This window comes from Falco biarmicus, chromosome 3, assembly GCF_023638135.1.
Source record: "Falco biarmicus isolate bFalBia1 chromosome 3, bFalBia1.pri, whole genome shotgun sequence".
Taxonomy (NCBI): domain Eukaryota; kingdom Metazoa; phylum Chordata; class Aves; order Falconiformes; family Falconidae; genus Falco; species Falco biarmicus.
Window position 1 is genome coordinate 88,010,790 of NC_079290.1, and position 23,823 is coordinate 88,034,612.

The 23,823-nt window shown below is 39.6% G+C and overlaps 1 protein-coding gene across 12 annotated transcripts in view; it reads left to right on the forward strand.

Moving 5' to 3' along the window:
* PTK2 (protein tyrosine kinase 2) overlaps positions 1–23,823 on the forward strand; it is a 223,981-nt gene that overhangs the window by 192,574 nt on the left and 7,584 nt on the right. For 11 of the 12 annotated variants that reach the window (XR_008820501.1, XM_056330022.1, XM_056330023.1 and 8 more), the window contains 6 exons: positions 4,470–4,581; positions 7,445–7,531; positions 8,676–8,813; positions 10,409–10,540; positions 19,178–19,240; positions 23,612–23,651. Coding sequence is in view for 11 of the 12 variants with exons in the window: in XM_056330022.1 (XP_056185997.1) it covers positions 4,470–4,581; positions 7,445–7,531; positions 8,676–8,813; positions 10,409–10,540; positions 19,178–19,240; positions 23,612–23,651 (572 nt within the window). In the remaining variant the exon portion in view is untranslated. Of the gene's footprint in view, positions 1–3,656; positions 3,801–4,469; positions 4,582–7,444; positions 7,532–8,675; positions 8,814–10,408; positions 10,541–19,177; positions 19,241–23,611; positions 23,652–23,823 lie in introns of those variants that run through there. The other variant, XM_056330025.1, reaches the window with a different exon arrangement.

Here is a 23,823-nt window from a genome sequence, read left to right on the forward strand (position 1 = left end):
GGGAGGTGGGATTTTTGCTCCTTTATTCATGCTAGGAGATTTGATAGTTTAGAGGGCAGCCTCTCTCCTGGCGCCACAGCAGCCCTAAAAGCCAGTTTTTACTCTCTTCTCACAAAAGCAGTCTTCTGCCACACCAGGCTGGTGACCTTTGTCTCCTGGAAGTTAGGCAGCACAGTTGTCCTTAGGGCTTCTTTGCGCTGCTTGCAGACAGAGGCAGCCTCTTGCTGGAAAGGTTGCCAGTTCCCTTATGATGAGGCAATCTCAGGCAGCTAGAAAAGATTGTGTTTCAAAACTCAAATTCCCATGAACTTGCAAAAACAAGCCATTTCCCTGGTGGCCTTTTCTGTGTGGTGTTGCTGCTGCTCGTTCTGGATCCTGTCCAGGGTTGTCTTTTCAAGCTGAGAGCAGACTAGTTGTTTGCTTGAAGTCAATGATACAGTACCGCAACGTTCCTCTCTGTTTTAATGAGAAAAAGTCAATGGCTTTGGGGAAAAAAAATATCTTTTCTGCATCTGAAATAGCACTGATGGGAACATAAGCGTTTCATGTGTTCTCTGTTTATTATTTGATGTTTTTCCCATTTCCTGGTACATCTGCTTTGCACAAATTGTATGTAAAAGCGAGATTAAGTCTGGATGTGAGGTGCTACCTTTCTACTCCTGCAGTTCTGTTACTGACTGGGCCAAAATTAGAATCTGGGATATTTTAATCAGGTTGCCTTGCTGACTTTGTGTAGAAGAGACTTTTAGTCTTGCATTATGTAGTAATTAATACAAAAGGGCCTTTGCAAAGTGAACCAATGTACCCAGATCATACAATATCACTTTTACAGCATTTCTCTTCAGAACAACTTCTAGCCACTTCCTGTAACCATACACTTACTATACTATAATTGCACACTCACTATAACCATACGCTATCTTATGCATGCACGTAATAAATTTAATTTATTCAGTGCTATGTTCCATATGCTGCAAGCCTGTATTGCTAAGATAGCCCCAGTGTACTCACAGGCTTTCATGTAAATCAGGTCCCAGGCTGCGCTTACAAGTTGTGGTGCCCTGAATGTCCTTTTGGTTGGTAATTCTGTTAAAACAGAGGGGGGTTTGCATTGGAGGTTAAGTTGGATTTTAATTTTGAGCTTTCAAATTAATGTAATTGAATGACATTTTCACAGCATCATTGAATGAATTCTGTTTAAAGCACCTAGCAGTAACCCTTTCTCCTAAAAATAGCAAAGTAATCAGCAGTTGTATCACTGCTGTGATAAGTGTCACTGGCCTTCTGTTGGTCACTGGTGAAGCAGCAGAGGTTTTAACAGAGTGGGTGACCCCAGTAGTATCCTAGCACTGCAGAGCATGTGAAGTACAGCTCTAAAAAGAATGGGGAAAAAATAAAAAGAAAGAAAGAAAAGACTGATTCATGCTTTTAAAGTCTGTTTTTGTTAGAACAGTGACATAATTAACTGATGAGAACTGGACTTGAGCATTTGATGTAGGTCCTAAAATGTTGCTTGTAAATAAAAGAAACAAAAGTGGTAAGAGTGGGGAGCAGTTTGAGTCCTCTCCTTTTGTGGCATCCTGCCAAAAAAATAGCTTATCACATACTTGAGATAGGTGATCAAGGCTGCAAAATGCTTCATTAGCCTTTTGCTCTTTGACAGTGACCATTAGGAATAATCTGTGATCCATATGAAAGTGCTTTTAAATTAGAGCAGTATGCAAAAATATGTTCATCAGCATCCAGCTTTGCATTTCTGCTGCTTGGAGACCACTGAGAGGAAAAAAAGGCTGCTTGATCATGGTCAGCACTTATTGTAGGTTCCCATTCACCACGGCAGCAAACACTGCTATTGCTGTGCCTTTTGAAGTGTAAGGATACATTTTAGTATTTCAGATATTCGTACACTGAAGCTCCCAGTAAATGTTTCGTTTCCATTGTCACAGGCCAATTTCAGTAAATTTCAGTTAGTTTATCAATTTTGCAAACTGTTAATGGTCAAGATTTTTCATCAACTTAACCTAGCCAAGAAGATGAGTTAAGTTTGTCTGTACTACCTCAAGATTTGCTGGGGGAATCATATGAATAGAAATACTTCTCTGCTTGCTCCTCTGTGCTGCTAAAAATACATGCAGTTTGGGAAAATATGCCTAGATCTGACTTCCCTGACCTTCTGCAAATTCTAATAAAGTATTCAGAGTGCTTGAGCAGCTGCACTGGGAAAAGGTCAAAAATATCTCTTGGCATGCTTTTACTCTGTCTATGGATTGGTCTTCCCTTTGCAAAAACAAAGACGTTTCTGTGAGTCATTTATATTTTCTGTGTTTTTTCAAGTAATGCTTCTCTGAGGCATTTCTATTTTATATTCTCATTGGCAATACTCAAGGGCATCCAAGTACAAATTCCACTACAGCGATCGGGCTTTGACCAGGCTGCTGGGTTGCTGGGGAAAGGACCGCTGATGACCCAGGTGATGAAAGAGCAGAGTGGGGTGAATTAGAGTTCTAAGGCAAACATCTGAGCCTATGTTACAAAAAACAAGCCATTTCAGTAGAAATTCGTCATGTCCAGTGATATGATTTAAGTTAATGGTATTGTATTGAATACTGTGACACCACAGATAAAATGGCTTTGATGGCAAGGCAGATAGGTATTGGTGTTTCATTCCTTGTGGAAAAACAGGGCTGTGCTGTTCCAAATTATACGCATGGCCCCAAATTGTCAATAAGCCATCTCTAAATTTAGTCGGCTGCTTTTAGCCGACTCCTGTTCCATTCTTCTGCTCGGAGTAGAGCAACTACTGTATCAACAACTCTGTTAAAAAATCTGTATTTTATTCATGTAATGGCTGGATGGATTTCTTTTTGTCTTGATTTGTTGTGCTTTTTTAAAATTCAGAGGTATTTCTTGAAAGGTCATTATCATGGTTCATGGCTGCGGATGCATGTCAGCTGATTTTTCAGGCTATATAAAAATGCTCGCCGAATATCTGAAGTGTGACCTAGCTGTAAAGCTGTGCGCTTTTGCTAGTTTTTCATGGATTCAAGTAGGAAATAACCTCATTTTCCTTATTCTGAAAGAAGAGGGAGGTATAATAGAAAGATTTTCTCTTTTTACTTCCCTGCATTGGGCTGTAGCTGTGTTTCCATGGTAGTTGTATCAGGATGACTTTTGCAAATAACTTGACCGATTTTGTTTTCATTCCACATTCTTGTGTTACTTCAGTAATGATGGATGGAAATTGCAGCAATACTTACAAACTTGGTTTAGCTGCAGTGAGACGAGATGACTTCTCTGCTTTTTAGAAGTGGCATAGATTTTTTTGGTGGCTGAGTAAGGAAAAGCACAGCTCTCATCTCTAACCAAGCAGGAATTTATTCTTGAAATAAGCAACAAAGTTCCAAGATTAGAATAGATTGCTGTAGTTGATCTCATCCCCTGCATGAGTAATTCTGGGTGGCTATTTAGAAGACTGAACAGGAGATTATAAACTCAGAACCTAGCTTTGTTTCTGGAAACGGGAGTGATAAAGAAACTGGAATAGCTCCTTTACAGGATTATCTTTACACTGGGGATAGCAATATGTAAATGATCTGCCCTACTCACATCTCCAGACTATTCATGTAGCGTGCAGCTTCAACGACTTTGCAGCTCCCTATTTCAAAGCTTCATTCTGAGTATTTTTCAAATGGCAAATATCCAACATTAATAATCCACATAGCAGAACTGGGAGGAGGCTGCTGTGGGGGCAGCAGTATCACGTTGAACTTCAAACAGTCTCTTTAATAGTCAGAACAGTGGTAAGTAGCAAACTAGTTTTACTACTGTCTTGTACTTTGTTGAAAATATAGCCTTTTGACCTGAATGTTTAGAAGCTGAGTGAATACTGTCAGATATTTCTGTTTTGCTAAATTAGTTTGCTGAATGTGTTCCTGGTTAGGCTAAAATATAAGAGTTGAAGACTAGTCTTTAAAATGTTTGTTGACTGCTTTGTTTAAAAAAGAAAACAAATCCCAGTGATCTGAAGCTCTGTTGGGCTTCAGTAAAGAACATACTCAGTTTGTTTTGAACCTTTGCGGCAGTTCAGTGTAGTATTTTCTTGTGAACAGTAAGTTTTCATGCAAGTAAGCGCTTGATTTATTGTCTTTGAGGATTTCTCTCTGTAATTACACATCAAAAGGACTGTTAACATGCAAAAAAAAAATTGTGCAAGATCAGCCACAGCTTTCTAAAAACTTGGTGCTGCTTCTGTTGTTAAAAGCACGCTGGTAATCCTACAGAAGTATTTCTTCCCGATACTGATTTTCAGAAACCTAACCAATATACAATATAAGTAAAATAAGTTTGTGTTTCAGTGCTCAGTCACTTTGTTGAATAGTGTTCATTAGTCTGAAAAAGTGAGAGCTTTGGGGGGAGGTTTGTCAGACATTGAACTAGAGTTTTACTTAAATATAATGCATTTTTTTTAGTACAATACTGGAAGAAGAGAAGCTGCAGCAAGAAGAACGAATGAGAATGGAATCCAGGCGACAAGTCACTGTATCCTGGGACTCAGGAGGATCAGATGAAGCTCCTCCCAAGGTATCTAAGACTGCAAATTATGTGGGTTTAAAAAATAAATAAAACCCCTCTTTTTATTCCATTTTATTTCTTCAAAGCCTTCTTTGACGGGTTTGTTCAAACAGCGGCATTCTGGTCAAATTTATCATCATCCTGCTAATACTTGCCTGAAATGACCCAGCTATACTTGAACTGTTATTAGAACTGATACACGCTATAATAATGCACTAATGATTTCCTGTTTCTACTTGTTTAACTTGTAAAAGACTGCCATAGTTGCCACAAAATTGTATCCTGGCCTTTTCTTTTTTCTTCTCTTGTAGCACTCCTATGAAACATTAGCTAGTGAGTCCACTGACCAGCAAGAAGTTTATTTATAACACGTTAGTGAAAGGATAGAAATCAAATAATGGCATTTTCCTTATTCTAGACAAAAAAATTAGAGATTTGCTTCCAAGGACCTTATGTGATTTAATTTACACTTAAATTTCGTTTCATTACATGCCTGTCCCGTTTGGATGTCGCTGATGTGTTCTGCAGCTGTGGTATTCTGATCTCCCCAGTTGCTGAGCACTCTCTTCTCTCAGTAACTTGTTTGCTTCTCGTTGGAGTTATTTTGCACTTTGAAGGATCAAGCCTGTATTTTGAAGAATTTCATCTGCAGTCACCACTGTAATGTGGAATATTATCTGCATCCTGATCAGTTTGTGATGAATTCCTGTAGCTGTATATGCAAGCTCTGGTGCTGATAATGATTTCAGTAGTATTCGTGTGGCACCTTCTGCTGCACACATCCCCCAGCACTCATAGGAAGGCAGCTTATTTTTATTCTGTTTTGTTTCCCCATACCCAGCTTGTTGCCTGATAGATTTCCAAGCTTGGTTCTGCGTTTTGATAGCTTTATGGCAACCAAGAAATATGGGCAGTGGAGTTGTTGCTTTCATTTCAGAGTTAAAACCAGCAAACAATCCATCAACCTGTTTAGCCATCTGAGATTAACTGGCAGGATTTGGTGTATATACAAGCAGAGAATATTCCGAGTTACAGAAGCAGACAAACTGCATAAACTGCAACAATATGCTACTTAATCATTACAATCTTGTTTGAAGAATTTGTTTAGTCTTGAAGTTTTGGAGTTAATTCAAACAGAATAAGTGCCTTTTACTAATGTAATGTATGAGCTACATAATATTAGAAATTATTATCGTTAGAGCATTGGGTGTGATGTATAAACTGAAACACTTGACAAAAGAGTTATTAAGATTAAATTCATTCTACCGCTGCGTATCTTTTTTGAGGGGGTCGGTATGTCCTCCCTGTATATGTGATGTAGTTCTTGGTTAGGTGTTTTTATACGGTATTTGTGTTTAAAATATTGATGTGCATACTAATGACATTTGAACAGATTGAATTTTGTAGAGATGAGATTTTACGTATCTCTTAGGTTATTATCTAATTCTTTAATAGTGACAGCTTGATTTTTTTTCTTCCAATAATTCATTATAAAAGTTTCAGGTCTTTATAGGTCTTAAATGCCATTTTATTTATAGCCTTAAACTCCTACACATTCTCAACTAATTCAATAATTCTCAAATAATCACCATTTGTACTAAGAAATTACTGGTATCCCAAGTGATTTCCATTAGAAACCTAAGAAAATATCCTAGTACAGAATGATAAAGACATTTTTCATAAAATTCTGCAATCTCAAAGTAATGCCTTTAACTGCCAGGAGACTGAAAGAGCCCATTTGCAGAATCATGAGGTTTGGAGGTTTTTTCCCCTCTTTGGTTAATTTTTCTCCTTAAACACCCAACAGCACTGCTACTCATTAAAAAAAACCCCAACATATATATATACACACACACACTTCTGGAGCATTAATACCAAAATAACAGAACACTTATGCTTTGAAGATAAAAGTATGTTGTTCTAAGCAACATTTTCCAACATTACTTCTTTCAGTAGTGTGAAATTTCTATACCTGTTCTGGCAAAAGGGTGATTTGTTCAATGTGTGCAGAAAACCAGGCTCTTTTTCATGCAGTTTTTCAATAATAGTGCTGTCTGAAGTGCAGGTGACTTTTCTCATGTGTTCCTGTGATTATAATCTTGTTTGTTTACCTGTAAAGGATTGCCTTTCTCCTGAAGGAGTAAAGCAAGGTAGTCAGATAAAGACTCTTGATAGCTGTTCTTTAGCTGTCCTCTTTAACAGGAGCTAGTTCTGTCTTGTTTTTTCTTGGCTGGCAATGGCTGCAAAACCAAGCATGGACAATGAAGCGATCATGGAGTTCAGAATATGATCAAAGGCACCTTCCCTGTTGAGGCAGTTGCTTACACAGAAGTTAATTATCACAACTTTAGTCCTTGGAATAACACATGGAAATATTCATGCTAAACAAACCAGTTTGTTTTGCGTTCTGACTGAAGCAAAAGAATTTGCTTTTGGGAATGGTCACAAAAGCAACAAATTAATACCAAAGCTTTATGTACTGCAGATTGTGAACTCAGACCCAATGCTATATTTGCACCTGGAAACATCACTTAAGAATTACGTTCTTAGCTGATGTCCTCTTTAAATGGCACAAAGCAGATCATTTAGTGCAAGCAATTAAATACACACAAAGAATTCACACAGCAAGTGTTATTTATGGGCATACCTAGCAAACAATTCAGCTGCATCCATTTCCAAGCAGAAATGGAGGAAAATTTAATTTTAGTTGTTTACAAAAAATGTTAGTCAGATTAGAGTATTTATTTCAGAGGAAGTTTTTTGAGCTTGCTTTTGTGATGCACCACCTGTAAATGTTTGTCTCAATGAAGAGTAATTTTTTGGTTTCAGTTTTCTGTTTCTAAAATCTCTAAAAATTCCTTTATATTTACAGCCCAGTAGACCTGGTTACCCCAGTCCGAGATCCAGTGAAGGGTTTTATCCAAGTCCACAGCATATGGTACAGCCAAATCATTATCAGGTATTACATTTAACACTGTGCATTTTGGGTTTATAACGCAGTTGCAGCTGGTGGAATTGATTCACATCTTGTGTGGTTTATTTTCATTCAGTTCTGTTAAATAGGTTTTGGGTTACATCAGAACAACCCCTGAACCGAGCCTGGTAGGTTTACTCCAGATGGCAAATAGTTTCATACCTGATACGGTGCTCAAATTCCTAAAACTGCAACAAAACACATCAGACATTGTCGTATTTATTGAAGGAATGTGGTGTTCCTATTAACAGTTGTGTTAAGCTACGAAATTAGTTGACTTTTAAAATGGCATTAACTGGTGGACTTTCCTTGGGCTTATTGATACTCTGCTCCCTGATGTTTCTCTGAAACATTATTATTTTCCCTTGGCTGATAGCCGCCTTCAGATCTACCGCTTCATATACTCACAAGTTTTGCTTTTCTTCCTAACACTCCTGAAGAAATTCAAAACAAAACTTTGTTATGAAAGTACTTCAAGCGTTCTTGGGTTTGTTGAAAGCTACAGCCATATACAGCAGTCTAGGTCGAGATTTTCTTTTCGTGGAGGGTGGGAGGTTTTCATTGTTTTCATCAGCACTTCAGACTCATTAAAGCTGCTTCGATTTTCCTGTGGAGAAGTTCTCAGGCCATGCGGCTAAGCACACTAATTACATCCTGTCACTCAAGACTTACGCTTGTAACATACACTAGGGGTACATTTTTATATGGCTCTGTAGGCAGTGTTTGCAGGCTCCTGTTAACTTTAGTACAAGCTCTGCATGTGTAGCCCTTACAAATATGTCAACAGATTCATTTCTGTTCACAAGAGGACTTTGATCTTCTTGACTGCAGAGGTTAAAACACTTTCTCATGCTGCTGTTTTAATAAGCATCCTCAAATACTTACAGTTATCCTCAAACAGTTATGATAGGCATCCTCAAAGACTGAAAAAAGAGGGTTTGTGTCATATTTTGGCTCAGCTTCCCCCTTCTGATGTTGCTGCCCCTCCTCCCTCCCAGTGACTGCTTGAACTTAGTAATTTCTGTGCTGTCATATTTGCTTCCTTGAGGAGGGCAGGGGGGAAGCGATTAATTATGGGGAAGCGTAGGTCTTATTCAATATAAAGTTTTTCTCCCCCCCCTCCCCAAAGGTGTCTGGCTACCCTGGTTCTCATGGGATACCAGCCATGGCAGGCAGCATTTATCCTGGGCAGGCTGCTCTCTTGGATCAAGCAGATTCCTGGAACCATCGGCCTCAGGAAATACCAGTGTGGCAGCCAAACATGGAGGTATTGTGAACTGACACATCTGTTGTTGCGCTCTTACAGTAAATACACTTTTGTATTATTTAGGTACATCTGGAGATTATTTTTGGAGAACTAAATGTTTCTCTGGTGGTTTTTAAATTGCCTTACTGCAGTGGGGTGGGAGTCATGACTGAATTCTGTTCTATTTGAAACAAATCATCCTGTGTGAGACTGGGCATAAAGTGTAATCTTTATGCAAATACTTGATGAGGTTATTGTTACTTATTATCTTAAGTGAGTCATAGCAAATATTCTGTGTTTGCTAAAAGAAGGCTTTACTGAAACTTACTGCTCTTAGTAGAGATGGGAACATTATTGTAAAAATCTATAGTATCCTTACTGTTTAAAAATGCCCCTTTGTTGGGAGATACCCAGTATAGCTAAAGTATCTGAGGCTTCCTTGGAACTTAGCCCGAACAGAAGATGAAATGGTCTACAGAACTGTTCTTCAGTTGTATTCCTGTTAGGTGCTTTTCAGCTTGCACAGAGCTGCTGCAAGGAACATCAAATTAATTCCCCCTTTAACCTTCCGGGTTTGTTTTTTTTCTGTTCTCCTCCAGTATTTTATACTTTTTGCATTCCATTTTACCCTCCCACAAAGATTCACTTTGTGCAGCTTCTTAGATCTGTTTCCTTTCTAACCAACGCTCTATTCCCTGTGTCTCTGATAAACATTTAAGTAATAACCATTAAATACAGGCAAGCAGATAGGTGTCCAAGTCTTCAATTTGCCTGTACTTTCTCTTGGTTGATCTGGCTCTATATTCTGCCATTGCTGCCATGCAGTTGTTCACACAGTACATACTTGAGGGTTGTAGTCCCAAGTAGTTCAACATCCCTGTAGATTATTGATTCTAGAAACAACTTAGTCTAACTATGTCATACTTGAAAAACGTGTTGGTGGAAACATATGAATGCTTTGCACGTCTTTGTAATAAGTTACAGCCAAAGTTCACAAAAGCTTGGGAAGTTGGTTGCCTAAAAACAATCTCAGTGAAGTTTGTAACCAAACTCCCCCTGGCTTTTTTAGAAATGTGGAATTTATACGCTACTTGTTAATGATTTCCAGACAGCATTGGGATACGGTATATGGAGTATTGTAAGCTTAAGACATGCATAAAGACTTGTTCAAAAATCCATTTAAAATGTCTTTTGTGACATGTTTTGCAAGCGTCAGATAAAACTGAAAAGCAGATTTGTTTTGAGTGAAAAACGTGTCGTGCAGCTTTTAACAACTGGATAGTTTACGTTATTGCGCAAGGCCAAGAAAACAAAATTTTTGTTTTTGTTGTCCAACTTAAATGAAGTGCAATATATGAAGTGACAACATTACTGAAAAACAGTCAGAATTTTTCAAATCTTTTTGGTTCCAGTGATTAGAAGCAAGGCAGATAAAATGTAGTTGGAAAGAGTTTCTTCTGATGGTCTGCTTCAGTTTATAAGGCGTTTAAGGAACCCTGCTTGACTGCTGTTGAGCGTTCGGGCTTTTTAAAATCTGTTCTACAATCCATAATTTCTTGCATCTGTTTATACAAATTCTAAGTTGTAAGATGGAATAAACTCACTCTGGTTTGTAGGATACAGGCACTTTGGACATACGAGGAATGGGCCAGGTTCTACCCACACATCTTATGGAGGAGAGGTTGATACGACAACAACAAGAGATGGAAGAAGATCAGCGCTGGCTTGAAAAAGAGGAACGGTTCCTGGTAAGACTTTGTTTCATAGTGCTTCTTTAATTCATTCTGACTTTTCTCTTTATTGCAGCTTGGTCACTTTTGTGAAAAGAGAGTATTTACTGAATACAGGAGTCACTACCAAAATGTAGGTTTGGAAGCAGTTTTTAAATGAAGTGTTCGGCTAGCAAGTCCTGTGTTTCAAATACCTTGAACAGCTGTGGTTTTTAGGGAATCTCTCATTTTATCCAGCTGAGTATTTATGTGTGGGAAGTTGAGGGTATAATTCTGTGTCAATCTCCAGATTGCCTGTTTGTTCTTAAGGAGATGGATCTGTGCATAATCTACCCCTAAAAAAGGGATAACCATCAGCCATCTAAGAACCTTGACTGTAGTAAGAGCTGTGAGCAGTCTTGCACTGGAGGAATAATGAGACATGTTAGTGGGAAGAAAATTTATGAGCAGGCTCTGCAAGGTGGGGAAGAAGCTCTGAATGTCACCAGGAGGAGGAGGAAATGCATTGGTCATGGGATCTTCTGTTGCGGTTTCTTTGCAGTGCCATGTTTTCTTGTTGTCAGTGCCACTGGTGTATGGCTTTTAGTTCAACACTGGCTTCCCAGTTGACAAAATTCAAGTTCTGCCTTAAAATTCTCCTACTTGAGACTGATGGCTGCAGATGCAGCAGAAGATGGTAGTGTAGCCTATTTCTCTGTATAGGCTCATGCTGGGAAGCCCATGGGGGCATGAGCCTCTCTTGACAGGTAGATAATCACAGTGGTGTGGTATGGGTTGTGACAACATCAGTCGCATGTTTGGTCTTCAGTGTATTTAAAAGATTTTGTTTGGAAGCCTTTTATGTTGTACATAGTTAAAAAACATGCCTGTATAAATGCAGGTACCATAGGTTGTTGGCTGTGAAGACAACCAAGGTAGGATAAATCTCTACTGGCTCTTGAGAGCTACTGGTAGATGCCTCCATGTCCAGTACATGCTCTTGCCAAGATCCAGATTGTACCAGAGTTAAGATGTTACTTTGGATTAAAGGATGCTGGAGCTTGCTTTTGGCGGGTTTCCTTGTAAATGCACTTGGGAATTTGCGGTTCACCATTGGATGAGAGTAGAGAAACCACTGTACCCAGATTGCTTTGTCCAATTTATTACAAGCTGAAGAGAGGGAGGGGAAAGGAAAATTTCTTCCCTAATTCAGGCATGAGCTTTTCCAGTCTTCAGCGGAACCAGTCATTTTTGACTTTCACAGCCCCAGGAGGTCAAAAAGATCCCATTGTCCATTAAAACTTTCAAGATGGTCAAGAACTTTTTGAAGAATTAATATGCTTATGGAGAATGAGGCATTGTGATCTCAGGTGGCAGTAGATTGTGTGGGAACTTTATGGAGAAAACTTTCTGACCTTCCTGAGCTTTCTGACTTTTTCTGCAGAATAGACGATAATTATTTGTAGTGTTTGTTGCTGTCTTTGGACTCAGCCTCTGGACCATTAGGATGTTTACTGTCCCCTGAATTGCTCTTTGAGGAGAGACTTGCTGATTGTTCTTTTGATCTGTAATACAGTCTTGGCATATGCTTGGAAAAGAATTACCATGTTTTCATTATGTGTTAGTTTTTATTGCGAGGAGACAGTCTATTGCCACCCCTACCCGAAGGACTGCTAGCACTTGTGAACTTGCGAGCAGCTATACAGCCCTATGCCAGAGCTGGATTTGGTTGATGTAAACTGTTAGAGGTTTAAAAAGGCAAAAAACAGAGAGTTTTGAGTGGAAGCAAGTATGAACTTAAATGGCCAAAATGAAGAATTAGAATCCATAAGAGACCTCAGTTTTTTCTTTCCGCACCAACATTTTTACTGTACAGGCTTTGGAATGCCTGTTACAGATTTATATTCTGTGCCCAAAGCTAAACAAGCTAATGATGGCCACAGAGGGTACATTTGAACCTGTGGCAGGATGTATGTCAGAGGAATCCTCAGTTTATAGATATGGGTGTGTCTTGGAACAAGTATGTGGTTTTCTGGATTTAGCCCTGAAGAAATCAAGATGGTTGAAGAGTGTGGGGAGTCACTCTTGGTGGCCTTGCAGATGAAGGAAATCCCCAATTCATACATGAGAGTCCAAACACTGGCCCAGTGTAGCAGCAAGCCATATATTACACACACACACACTCCTTGGCCCATGTCCTCTAGTAAGTGACTAGAGCCATTATTTCTCCTGGGAGAAGGGCCTTCTCTAATTTCCCTCCAGGTGATTTAGGGAGGAGAAGCAACTTAATTCTCCAACTTAATTCTCCAAATGGATGTCATCTCTCGCTTGCTTTGAGACACCTTTCTGCACTAACCTTTATTTAGATTTCAATAAAATGTTTTGCTGAAGTCTGGCTCTTCCTTGCCTGCTGTAGGCAGGTTTCAGAAGAGTATTTTTCCTTTTAAGCACAGAGAACAATAGAGAGAGTAGAGCCAGATTTTAATTTTTAACTTCTGTAACCCAACAGCGTAGTGTTCTCAGTTTAAACTGGCTCCTTTCAAAAGCAGCTCTATTTACACAGTCTTTAGACTCCTACACTATATCTCGCTTTTGCTTCTGGGAACTGGACTCACAGGGGAACAACTGCAAATCATTTCATGTAACACGCTGCACTGAGAAGAAAAATCCTCAGTGAGGTTTCTGTTGGTACAATTCATCTTTCCCCAGAGTAACAGCAACTTGCTCATGACCTGAAATTTATTGCTGCTTCTACAGGGGAAAAATACAACTCAAAGCGTGTTAGTACACATATAAACAGCACTTACGCTGTGTTTGCTAGAAGAGACACCCCGGATGAAGAATTAAATTGCAATGGCATTGAAATGGAAATTTACCAGTCATCAGAGAGGTTGTTATCTGTGTAAGCAGTTTGCCTGAAACTGGTCCTTTGAGAACACGTGACTAGTCAATACTTGAAAGGAGACAGAAATTGTGTTTGCAAGCTGCAGCCTTAACAGAATCCAGAATTCTGAAATTCTGCTGTAAAAAGAGGCAACAAACGCATCTCCCTTCATGGGAAGCAACTGAATGAAAATAAATCTGTAGCATAAAACCCAAAAGGTAGAGAAGTGTTTAGTCTTGAATGGTACCAAATACAGTCATTGCGAGATGCGAAGAGAAGTGTGGGGGGGGGTGATTTCAGGGGACATTTTTTTCCCAGGACTGACACTGCCTCGCACCTCCGCTAGAGTGGGGATGTTGCACACCAGTCTGGTAGCTTTAATGGGTACTGATTAAACTTACGGGCTTTCATGCTCTTTTGATAAAAGTGCTTCAGATATCAGCATCTCCAAGAAGGAAGACAGAAATATCTTAATTATTTTTGACGAGGCTGAAGCAAAGAGAAAGCATTACTGCACTTAAGGGTTGGTACAGGTAACTACAGAAGACAGTCTCTGTCCAGGGCATATGCAGGTGGAGGGGTGAAATGGCTGCAGTACAAACATATTATGTCAAACAAGTGGAAGTCTGTTTTGGCCTTCTCTGTGAGGAGTTTTTAGGTGATACAGTCTTGTGGACTTTTCATTTATAACCTATGAAGCTGGCTTCAGTCACATGGGCAGTATTACAACAAATTCATAAAGTTCTCATTCTGCACTTCCTGCTGAGTTGTTTTTGGATCATACGGGTATTTCCACCCAAAAAAAATAAAACTGATGAAGGTTATTCAAGATTTTATATGTACGTAGTGCATAGCATATAGAAGCCAAACAACCTCCATCCCCGAAAGCAGCACTCCACAATCGCAAATGGCCTCTCAACTGCTGATGTCTGCAGCTCACTGTAACCAAAAAGGTTTGGCCCCGTTACCCTGCAGTCTGGCATGTATGCTGCCTTTCCTTTACAGTATTTGTGCACACAGAAAATCAGCTCCTACGAATCAAATTACTCCATGAGGGCCACAGTAGATGTATGTTAATCTTCCAGCCCTGACTTCCTATGTGTAGAATTAATTTAAAAGCAAATCAATGAATTCATTGAGTTGAAATAATTTTAAAGGCCCCTCCCTGAGCACGCTTTTATTTGTAGGTTTTGACAAAAGTCTGGAACTGCCAAAAACTACACTGATATTTTTGGGGTTTAAATTGGTTTTAGGAGAAAGTATACCTTCTGTATTTTAATGCAGAGTTTGACTCACAAGGAGAATCGCCTGTAATCACAGACAGGAAACCAGTGGTGTAGTGATGCCATGAGAGAGCCTACTGAACTGGTAGCTAGCTAGTTTACTTTGCAGAAGTTGTGGGAAAGAAACTGTCATTTGTGTCTTTTCAAGGTGACCCCCTTAGTTCAGCAGTAAAGTGAAGTTACTGATCTTAATGCTGTAACTTCTGGCACTGCCTTTAACTGTCCCTGAACGTTTTGCAGAACACTTTTCTTCTTTGGGGGCTGTTTAGTTACCTGCAGCCTCATTTATATTTACTTTCCCGTTTGAGCCATTCTTTGTGGCTGCGTTGATGTTATATGGCATTGGTTTTAATCCTATAAAGACATATATATGCATGCCTTTTCGTAACTCCTCAGCAGACAGAAGAGTGTTGTGTTAAGAAATTTATAGTCCTTTCCTGTGATTAACAGGTTAAGAAGAAATAACTTGCATAGTTCCCTTATCATGTTTGGGTTTGGGGTTTTTTTCTGAAATTCCCACATAGTTGTGGTTTTGTCCTATTTTGACACTGAGAACTGCAAATCAAATATAATTGATGTGAACTGTTGCTAAAATAAGATCTTAACTTTTAGCCTGAGAAAATCCCACCAAGGCATTACAATTTGGCATGGCCTGAGAATGCTGAGACTTAAACGTTCTTTTATTAGTGTAACCAGAAATACTGGGGAAAAAATGCATTATGTTCCAGTTTGTCAACATATGCATCCTGTCTGAAAAGTCCTCTTGACATTTCCAAAGATTTCAGATAGACTGTTTATTAGGAAAAAATTAATTTGCTTTTGAAAGATTCTGATTTTCTGCAGGATTTTAATGACATACATACGTTGTTAAATGTGTTAAATCTTAAATATGTGTCTAATGAATAGAATAGTAAGTAGAAAAGGCTTTGCGTAAACTTGCATTTTAGTTTAGTACAGTTGGCACTTTCACTGAAAAAATAAAATTTTAGAGCACTAACGTTTGTATGCTTCAGAAGTCGCACCATACTATGAGTATGAAACACATTTGATGATAATTTGTCATCATAGTCAATCACTGTTTAGGCTCAAGGCTTGGAAAATATACTCACAAGTTACAACTTTTTCAGATAAAGCTGAAACCCTAAATCTCTAATTTCCCAAGGGCTTCGTGTTCTGAAACAGTCGTACACTGCACAAGAGTGTTAAGGAGGGCCTTTGCAGGGATTCACTCTTATTCGTGATGTTCAACTTCAGAGCTTCGCAACCAAGTAGATGTCTTGAGGGTTTTCCCCCCTCCAGCTCATCTCCCTGGTGTGTCTATATCCTCAATACATTTATGTCCCAGCAACTGCCAGAAATGTTCTCCATAAAAATGCAGGCGTGCCGAGCACCTCAGCACCCACCACCCACGTTCCAGCCCCTTTAGCTGCCTTTCAGAAAGGATCGTTCCCCATCCAGCCAAGAAGCTCTCTGGTATGGCCAGTACCCTATATCAACCCTGGTGGAGGTATAGGGCTGTAGCAGGTACTGGAAAGATAGAATGGTGTGCTGTGGGGCTCTGAAATGGGGTGTAAACAACAGAATGGGTCAGTTTGGGTGTGAGGCTTATTTTTGACCTAGGGAATGTTGTATTAAACACACCTGAAAAATATCAGGATTAAAAATCCAGCAACGCATCGCAATGTAATGCCAACATGAGGGGCTAAAATCAAAGCTCTTACTGCTGTAGAAGCATGAGAATTGCTGGTAAATAATATTTAAAAATACAATGGGAGTTTAGTCATAACTCACTGTAAAATAGTTATCTTTTGGAATTTCCACAGCTACACAAATCAATAAATCAGAGTGTCATTCACTAAAACAGGAGTTAAGAGTTTATTAGAACACAGTCAAGTCACTAGAAATGCAATTTGGCCTCTTACTAGTTATTGGATGCAAAAGCATGTTGGGTATTTCTCTGTTGTTCCTTGTATTCCTAACTCTCCAAGTGTTGATGGGGCAGGAGGAGGAAAGTATTTGGAGAAGCTGAAAGAGCTTGCATTTATGCACCACTAAAGATTTTCAGTCCTTAAGTCTAAGATGTAAATATGCAGATCACTGAGATGCAGGTATGTTGTGTAGCTGTACATGCTTCTTGTGGACTCTTTACTTTGCCATTACCCATTGGCACTTGGTATCTTCGCTTTCAGGTCAGATTCTTGGAGATGCCTGGGCAGCACCACTGCCTTCCACGGCTTCACTTTGCAGGGGGTGGTCAACAGCACTCCGTATTTTTGTTGGCAATGTGTGAAGCAAGTGTTTGTCAAGTTAATAATGCTAATTTTAGTAAAATTTTATGTGTATTTACAGTCTTTCTGTGAAACGATTCTTAGGCTGTGGCTAGGTGGGTGTGTAATGTTTGTGTACCTGAAGTCTGCTCAGGTACTGCACATTTGCTGCGGGTCGTGGCTTGGGTAACTGAATTGTTGCTGTGATATGTATGAGGTTATAGAATTGGGCATGTAGAGGGTTTAGAGGCTGAAAGGGAGGACCTAGTTAGTAAAGACAAGGAGGGGAGGAGGTGGATATTATGTCTGTTAATTTTTTTCTTGCAAGACTAGAAAAAAATGTTATTTGGACTAGTGTGTATTTTTGTATTTCTGAATCATCTAAAATGCTAAATATTTCATTATCTTTGGAGTCTGGTTTAGGGTGCATTTCTAGATTAATAAATGGTTAAAAGTGCAAAAAGCATTAAAGACCTCTGTGATAAAATAGTATTTGACTATTTCCAAAGACTTTGGGCACTTCCCTGGCTAGAAACAAACATGAAATGAAGGCAAATTGTGAACATTAGTGTGGTTAGTCCTATGCTTAGATAAACAAGGATAGCTGTTTGCTTTAGCTTAAAAATGTAATGTGAATCATGGCTTACTTTAGATATCTAATGAAGTATCTAACATACCCATATCAAATAAGACTTCAATCAGAAAAAAAATCCTTCATCATAATAAAGGAAATAAACTGGAGATTGTCAATGGTAACTTTCGTCATAAACTTTGTCACAAATTCCTGAAGAAATATTGGGAAATTGCTTGCGTGTGTCTGCTTCAGTTCTTCATGTTTAAGATGGGGTTAAATATTTCCCTGTCTAGTATGATTTGTCTATTTTTAATCTGCAAGTTCTTTAAGGCAGTGACTGTCTCTGGCTGTGCTTCACTCAGTCTGCAGAAGACTGAATGAAAATCCAAAGTATAAGGTCTTCTGACAGATTACCAACATGAGTATTTTTAATAATACAAGATCAATATTAGTGTATCTTTGCAAGTTCTGTCTGCCCTTCTGGCATTTTTAAGGTCATTTAGCAGGTCACGCAAGTTGGAATTATTCTTTAGTGCTTCTGGAAAGAAAGAAGAAAAGGGATCCAGAGTAGCTTTAAAGAGAAAGTAGATATATTTATCCTCTGAAACTAACCCTACAATCAGTATTCACACACTTAAAATAGGAAATTTTCGTTCTTATGCTGTGTGTGTCTATTTTATGTGCATGTGTATGTATATATGTATACAGGCATATGAAGGAGGTTGTATTTACAGCGATGTAGACCATTTTCATTAACTCGTCATCCAGTCTCATAAGAGAGTGAATTGAAGAGTCAGATAAATCTTTTTTTTTTTTTACGTGCCAGAATTAGTGCACTAGAAAAGCATTTTCATTTTGCTGAACATGTGTCTTCAGATCAGTGTTAACATTTGTTCCACATCCAGTCTTTGTCTTTCTATGCAATTAATGTTATTCTCAAAGAGTACCAGTAACATACCTGGATTTTCTGGGGAGGTGAGAAAAATAACTGGTTTCTCTGAGAAAAAAAAATTGTTGTAGTCTTATTTTTACATTTTAACGGCTGAGCCCCACCCAGGTTCCTATATCTTGCTTAAAACATATAAACCAGAAATTTGCTTGTTGGTGTTATTAGGAGAATAGTGCATCTGGATGTCTTTATTAGCTTTCTGTATCCAAATGCAGTGTTTAAGGAGCTCCAGTAATTGGCCCCATTTGCAGGCTTGGAGAGTGAGCCAAGTACATATAAGCCATCCTCCGGCAGGAAGCGGGAATTAATGTGCAGCATTTCGCATCCTGTGGTTGAAATTTTCTGTTGGGAAGCAAACTGTTTTAAAAAAAAAAAAAAACAACGCCCAACTTTTGCTGCCTTTTAAGAAAATTTAAATGCAGGTTTTCCAATGTTGTGTTAGGGAAATGGTACTATTGATATTTATAACAAACATTTTTACACATGTGCTGAGAATGGGTGGTTAAGAATCAGCCGAGAAGGCTGCCAAGAGTTTGAGTAGCTGCAGTTGCAGAAGCACGTAGTCGCAGCAGCGGGGGTGTATAGACTGGAATGAAATGACATCTGTATTTGTCAGTGTAAATTTTTAACAGGATTTTCCTGTCTTTAAGATGATTTTAAGCTAGGTTGCATGAATCGGTAAGCGGAGTATAGAATGAAATTTGTATTTTCTGTTTTAGAAGCCTGATGTGCGGCTCTCCAGAGGCAGCATCGACCGAGAGGATGGAGGTCTCCAGGGCCCAGTAAGTATGTGTGGGATCTTTTAATCTCCAAACTCTTTCTCCAGTTTCCTGGTAGAACATGTTGTACACTGTCTTGATTGTGGGAGATTATTTAAATTTTTTGCTAAACATTTCCACTGTTATTACATAGTTCTGCAACTTTCCAAGAGGCTCAGCTTCTGCGGGAACAGCAGCCATGGCAAACTTGTTCATGCAGCATTTTGGCGGATTTGGGGTTTGTTGTTTTTTTTCCCTTGAAGCTGCTGTTGAAACAAATACTAAAATGTTTCCACAGTTGTGTTGCAATTATTTTTAAATGTTTGTGTGCTGTATAATTGGGCCTTTTATTTAAAATTGTGGAGAGGTTTCTGAAAGTTCTGTCAACAGGAAGCAGGGTTAAAACAGCTTTTGCAGTAGTTTAAATATCTGAAGGGTTTCCTTAAAAGGAATTTAAATGTTACTGTTTTATTACCCAGAAGTCTGCTTGGGGTAAATGATCTGCTATGAAACAAGTAGAATAAACCCCATAGTCATTCATTTATTGCTAGACAACAGCTGCAGCTGTGGTATTCTTTCTTACTGGCTTAACTCTCGTCTGTTTAACTAAAAATGTCTCTCCAATTGTTTAATTGCTGTTGGAATCTCTGAATCATACTGATTGAAAAGGGAGGTTAGGCTAGGGACTGTTAATGATAGAAACCTGATACTTCATTTACTGTTTTTCCCCAGGGATCACCTTTAAAATAGTTAATATTTTAAATTTACTTTCCTAGTTCATTTGGGATGCAATTGTAAATTCCTGGATTGGCTTCCGTATTTCTTTACTACCTAAGAATTTAGGGACTCTTCCTGCCTTTGCAGCCAAAGTACAGTCATGAATGAGTATATTAATGACACACCACAGCATGGTGTCTAGAGACATTCGTGTCTGGAAGCTGCTAAGATCATCTTCCATGAAATTGGAGAAGACTATTCGTTATTGTTAGGTCTTTACTATTGTTGCATCTTTATATAAGAGCAAGTAAAGTATAGCTGCATTTTGTGCCACTCATGAAGCTGCTTTGAGATAACATGGAGATTTTTTAGTTACGTCAGAGGTTTGATTCAGGTGGCTGTCAGTGGCAGTGGGTTTAAAGTACAGCTTCTTGCAGCAGCTGGTTTCTCTGACTGCTCCTTGAGTTCAGCATGACTGCCTGGGGTTAGAATAAAAATGACAACACCCAGATCCCAATCTACTTGTAGGGGAAGTCCTTTCTTCCCAGAGGAGGTAGTACAATTTCACACCCCATTTGAAAGAGTGTGAAGAAAACACTTAGTGATCACTGGCAAAATTAATTCTAAAAGAGACTCTAATTCATAACTACAGTCCTAGTTCCAGAACTTGGTTTTGTGGTTTTATAGTTCTTACTATGTTCAGAACATAACTCTGAATGGCTTCATTTGCAGTGGGAAATGTCTGTGAGTCAATTTCTATTTCTCATGAAGATGAGAAATAAATAGGCAGTGGTCATTTTTAGGAGAACTAGGATTAAATAATTGCCCAGCATTACACGGAGATTTCTGTGACAATGGCGAGGACAGAAACCAGTTCACCAAGGTCATTTATGTCTTCCCCACACAGGCCTTTTTGTTTGATCGGTCATTGTGGTACTTGGGTTTAGAGCAGAAAGCACAGCAGCTCTGATTCCTGCTCAGAGCAGCAGCATCTGCACAGTTCAGGGACGCTGGGAGGAAGAAGGAGTTATACATGATCCTGTTCTTGGAGGTGGTGATACAAATGAAAAGTTACCACAAGCATTTTAGTGGTTCGTAACTGATGAGCACGTGGCTGTATAACTTAGTGCACATTCTTTTGACATATACTTCTGATACACAATTTTTTTAGAATATCATCTATGAGACTTACAAGAACTGGATTTCTCTCTAATACATTTTTATGCAACCTTACTTTCTGAAAGCTGGGCTTCTTGCCACCATTTTCCATAGTAAACTGATAGAAATTAGCTTGAAGTACAGAGTTAGTATGGGAATTTTCAGTTCATGCAGTTAAAATTAGGTAAAGTTTTGAGCAGCTGAAAGCAGGCCTCATGAAGCGCTAGGCAACCTTAGCCATTCGAAACATTGTCAGATCTGCCTGTAGTTTTAAAACTAGTTTTTAAATTTCTAAAAATGCCAGGCTGAAACTTCAAATAAATGCTGAACTATAGTTGTGAGTATCCCTCCAGTGCAATAATGGAAAGATGAGCGAGTTGTCGAGGCATGAGCTTCTCGTTTCGGTTGAGGACCCTGTGCAGACTTGCTGCATGCTGTTGGGAAGGTTGCTCGGTATCCTCATAGTCATCTAGCACTGAAATGAGGTGGTGGTGGAGTTAGAAGCTAAGTTATAGTAAGTGCACTGCTGTTGTCCCTGTTACCTGGCTGTGTTGCTGAAAACAGAGAATGTGAGATGTTCAAGAACAGTTGCATAAAAGGTCAGAAAAGAAAGTCAATGTATTAACATTTTTAGGTGGTGATTTTATAATAGCATTGACTAAGAGTGTCATCCAGATGCTCCTTGAACTCTGCTGACAGGCTTGGTGCTGTGGCCACATTCCTGGGGAGCCTGATCCAGTGACCAACCAGCCTCTCGGTGAAGAACCTTTTCCTAATGTCCTGTCTAAACTTCCCTGATGCTGCTTCATTCCTTTTCCTTGTGTCCTGTTGCTGGTCACCAGAGAGAGATGATCAGCATCTCCTCCTCCACCACCCTCCTTATGGAAGTTGCAGACTGCGATGAGGTTACCCCTCAGCCTTCTCTTCTCCAAGCTGAACAAACCAAGTGACCTCAGCCACTCCTCACAAGTCTCGCCCCTGAGGCCTTTTACAATCTTGGTTGCCCTCCTCTGGACACACTCTGATAGTTTGATGTCCTCCTTCTACTGAGGCACCCAAAACTGCACATAGAACCCGAGATGAGACCACAGCAGTGCCATGTAGAGTGGGACAGTCACCTCCCTCCACCAGCTCACTATGCTGTGCTTGATGTGCCACAGGACACGGTTGGCCCTTTTGGCTACCAGGGAGACTGTTGACTCTTACTCAACTTGCCATAAACCTAAACCCCCAGAGCTCTTTCCATGGGGCTGCTCTCCAGCCTCTCGTCCCCCCCATTTCTGCATATAACCAGGATTACCCCATCCCAGGTGGAGAATCGGGCACTTGCTTTTGTTAAATTCCAATGGTTGGTAATTGCCCAGCTCTCTAGTCTATCCCAATCTGTCTGTAAGGCCTCTCCACCCTTGAGGGAGTCCACAGCTCCTCCTAATTCACTGTCTTCAGCTAACCTACTTAATGAACATTTGATTCCTGTGTCCAGATCATTTATGAAAACACTGAGGAGCACTGGCTCTGAAACTGAGCCCTGGGGAACCTCACTGGGGACTGGCCACCAGCGTGATGTAACTCGATTTACTAAACTCTTTGAGCCCAGTCTATCAACCAAGTGCTCACCCAATATATTACGGACATGTCTAGCTGTGTGCTGGATATTTGTCCAGAAGGACACTGAGGGACAGCATCAAAAGCATTGCTAAAGTCCAAAAACATATCTACTGGCTTCTCTTGGCCAACTAGATGGGTGACCTTGTCACAAAAGGAAATTAAGTTGGTTAAGCAAAGTGCTGTGTCAGGGGTTGATTTTATATGTGTGTGGGGTGGCTGCCGTTGCTTGTCCCTGCCCAGGCCTCCTCAGCCGCTGTGGCGCAAGCTGTGGGCTTCTGGCGGGTCTTTGCTCCCCTGAGGTTCCCCCAGTTGAGGAAACCTCCCTGTGCACCATGCTGCAGCGCTCCACTGGAGCCACTCACCTCAGTGACTGAGGTTGACATGAAGGTTGTATAAATACGATTACCAATGACAGTCACTTCAATCTATTATTAACTATTTCCAGATAAATAAGCAAATTGACCCTGACTAAGAGCTTTGCAACAAAACCCAAAAGTAAACCAGCTTAGAAATCTGTTACCATTATGGAAACCATTCAACAGTGCAGAAATACCAGTCTTCTCAGTGTTGCACTGCCATTTCTTCTTCACCACCATGACTTCTACACTTTGATCTCTGAATACAGACTGAAAATTATTGGGAATATATGACCACGTTTGATTAATAATGAAGAATAAATTCTAATGTGGAAGCCAGGGCTGTTGTGAGCGATACAAAAGAAATGGAAATTCTTTTCTTACTCTATAAATAATATACCTGTTGTTAGGAGCTTAGCTAATGATGGTGAATAAGGATGTATTTTTAACTGTTGGGAAATGTGCTGAAAACTGGCTGCTCTTAATGTTTGAGATTGTGCTGCTAAAGGTTGTGAGCACTGTAATAACTAATCTAAATGCGTATTTTATTTTATAGGCTGGTAACCAGCACATATATCAGCCTGTGGGTAAACCAGGTAAGCAGTAAATCCATATACTGTCATCTTGAATCCTTGATTACAAGTTGTCTAGCAGCAGTGGTGAACAAAGATCTATGCTAGTATTTTCTTACAAGGGGTGGATTCAGTTCCAGATAACTAGACCTAGATGTTTCGGTGCACTATGTGTTTAAATTCCACGTGTGGTCCC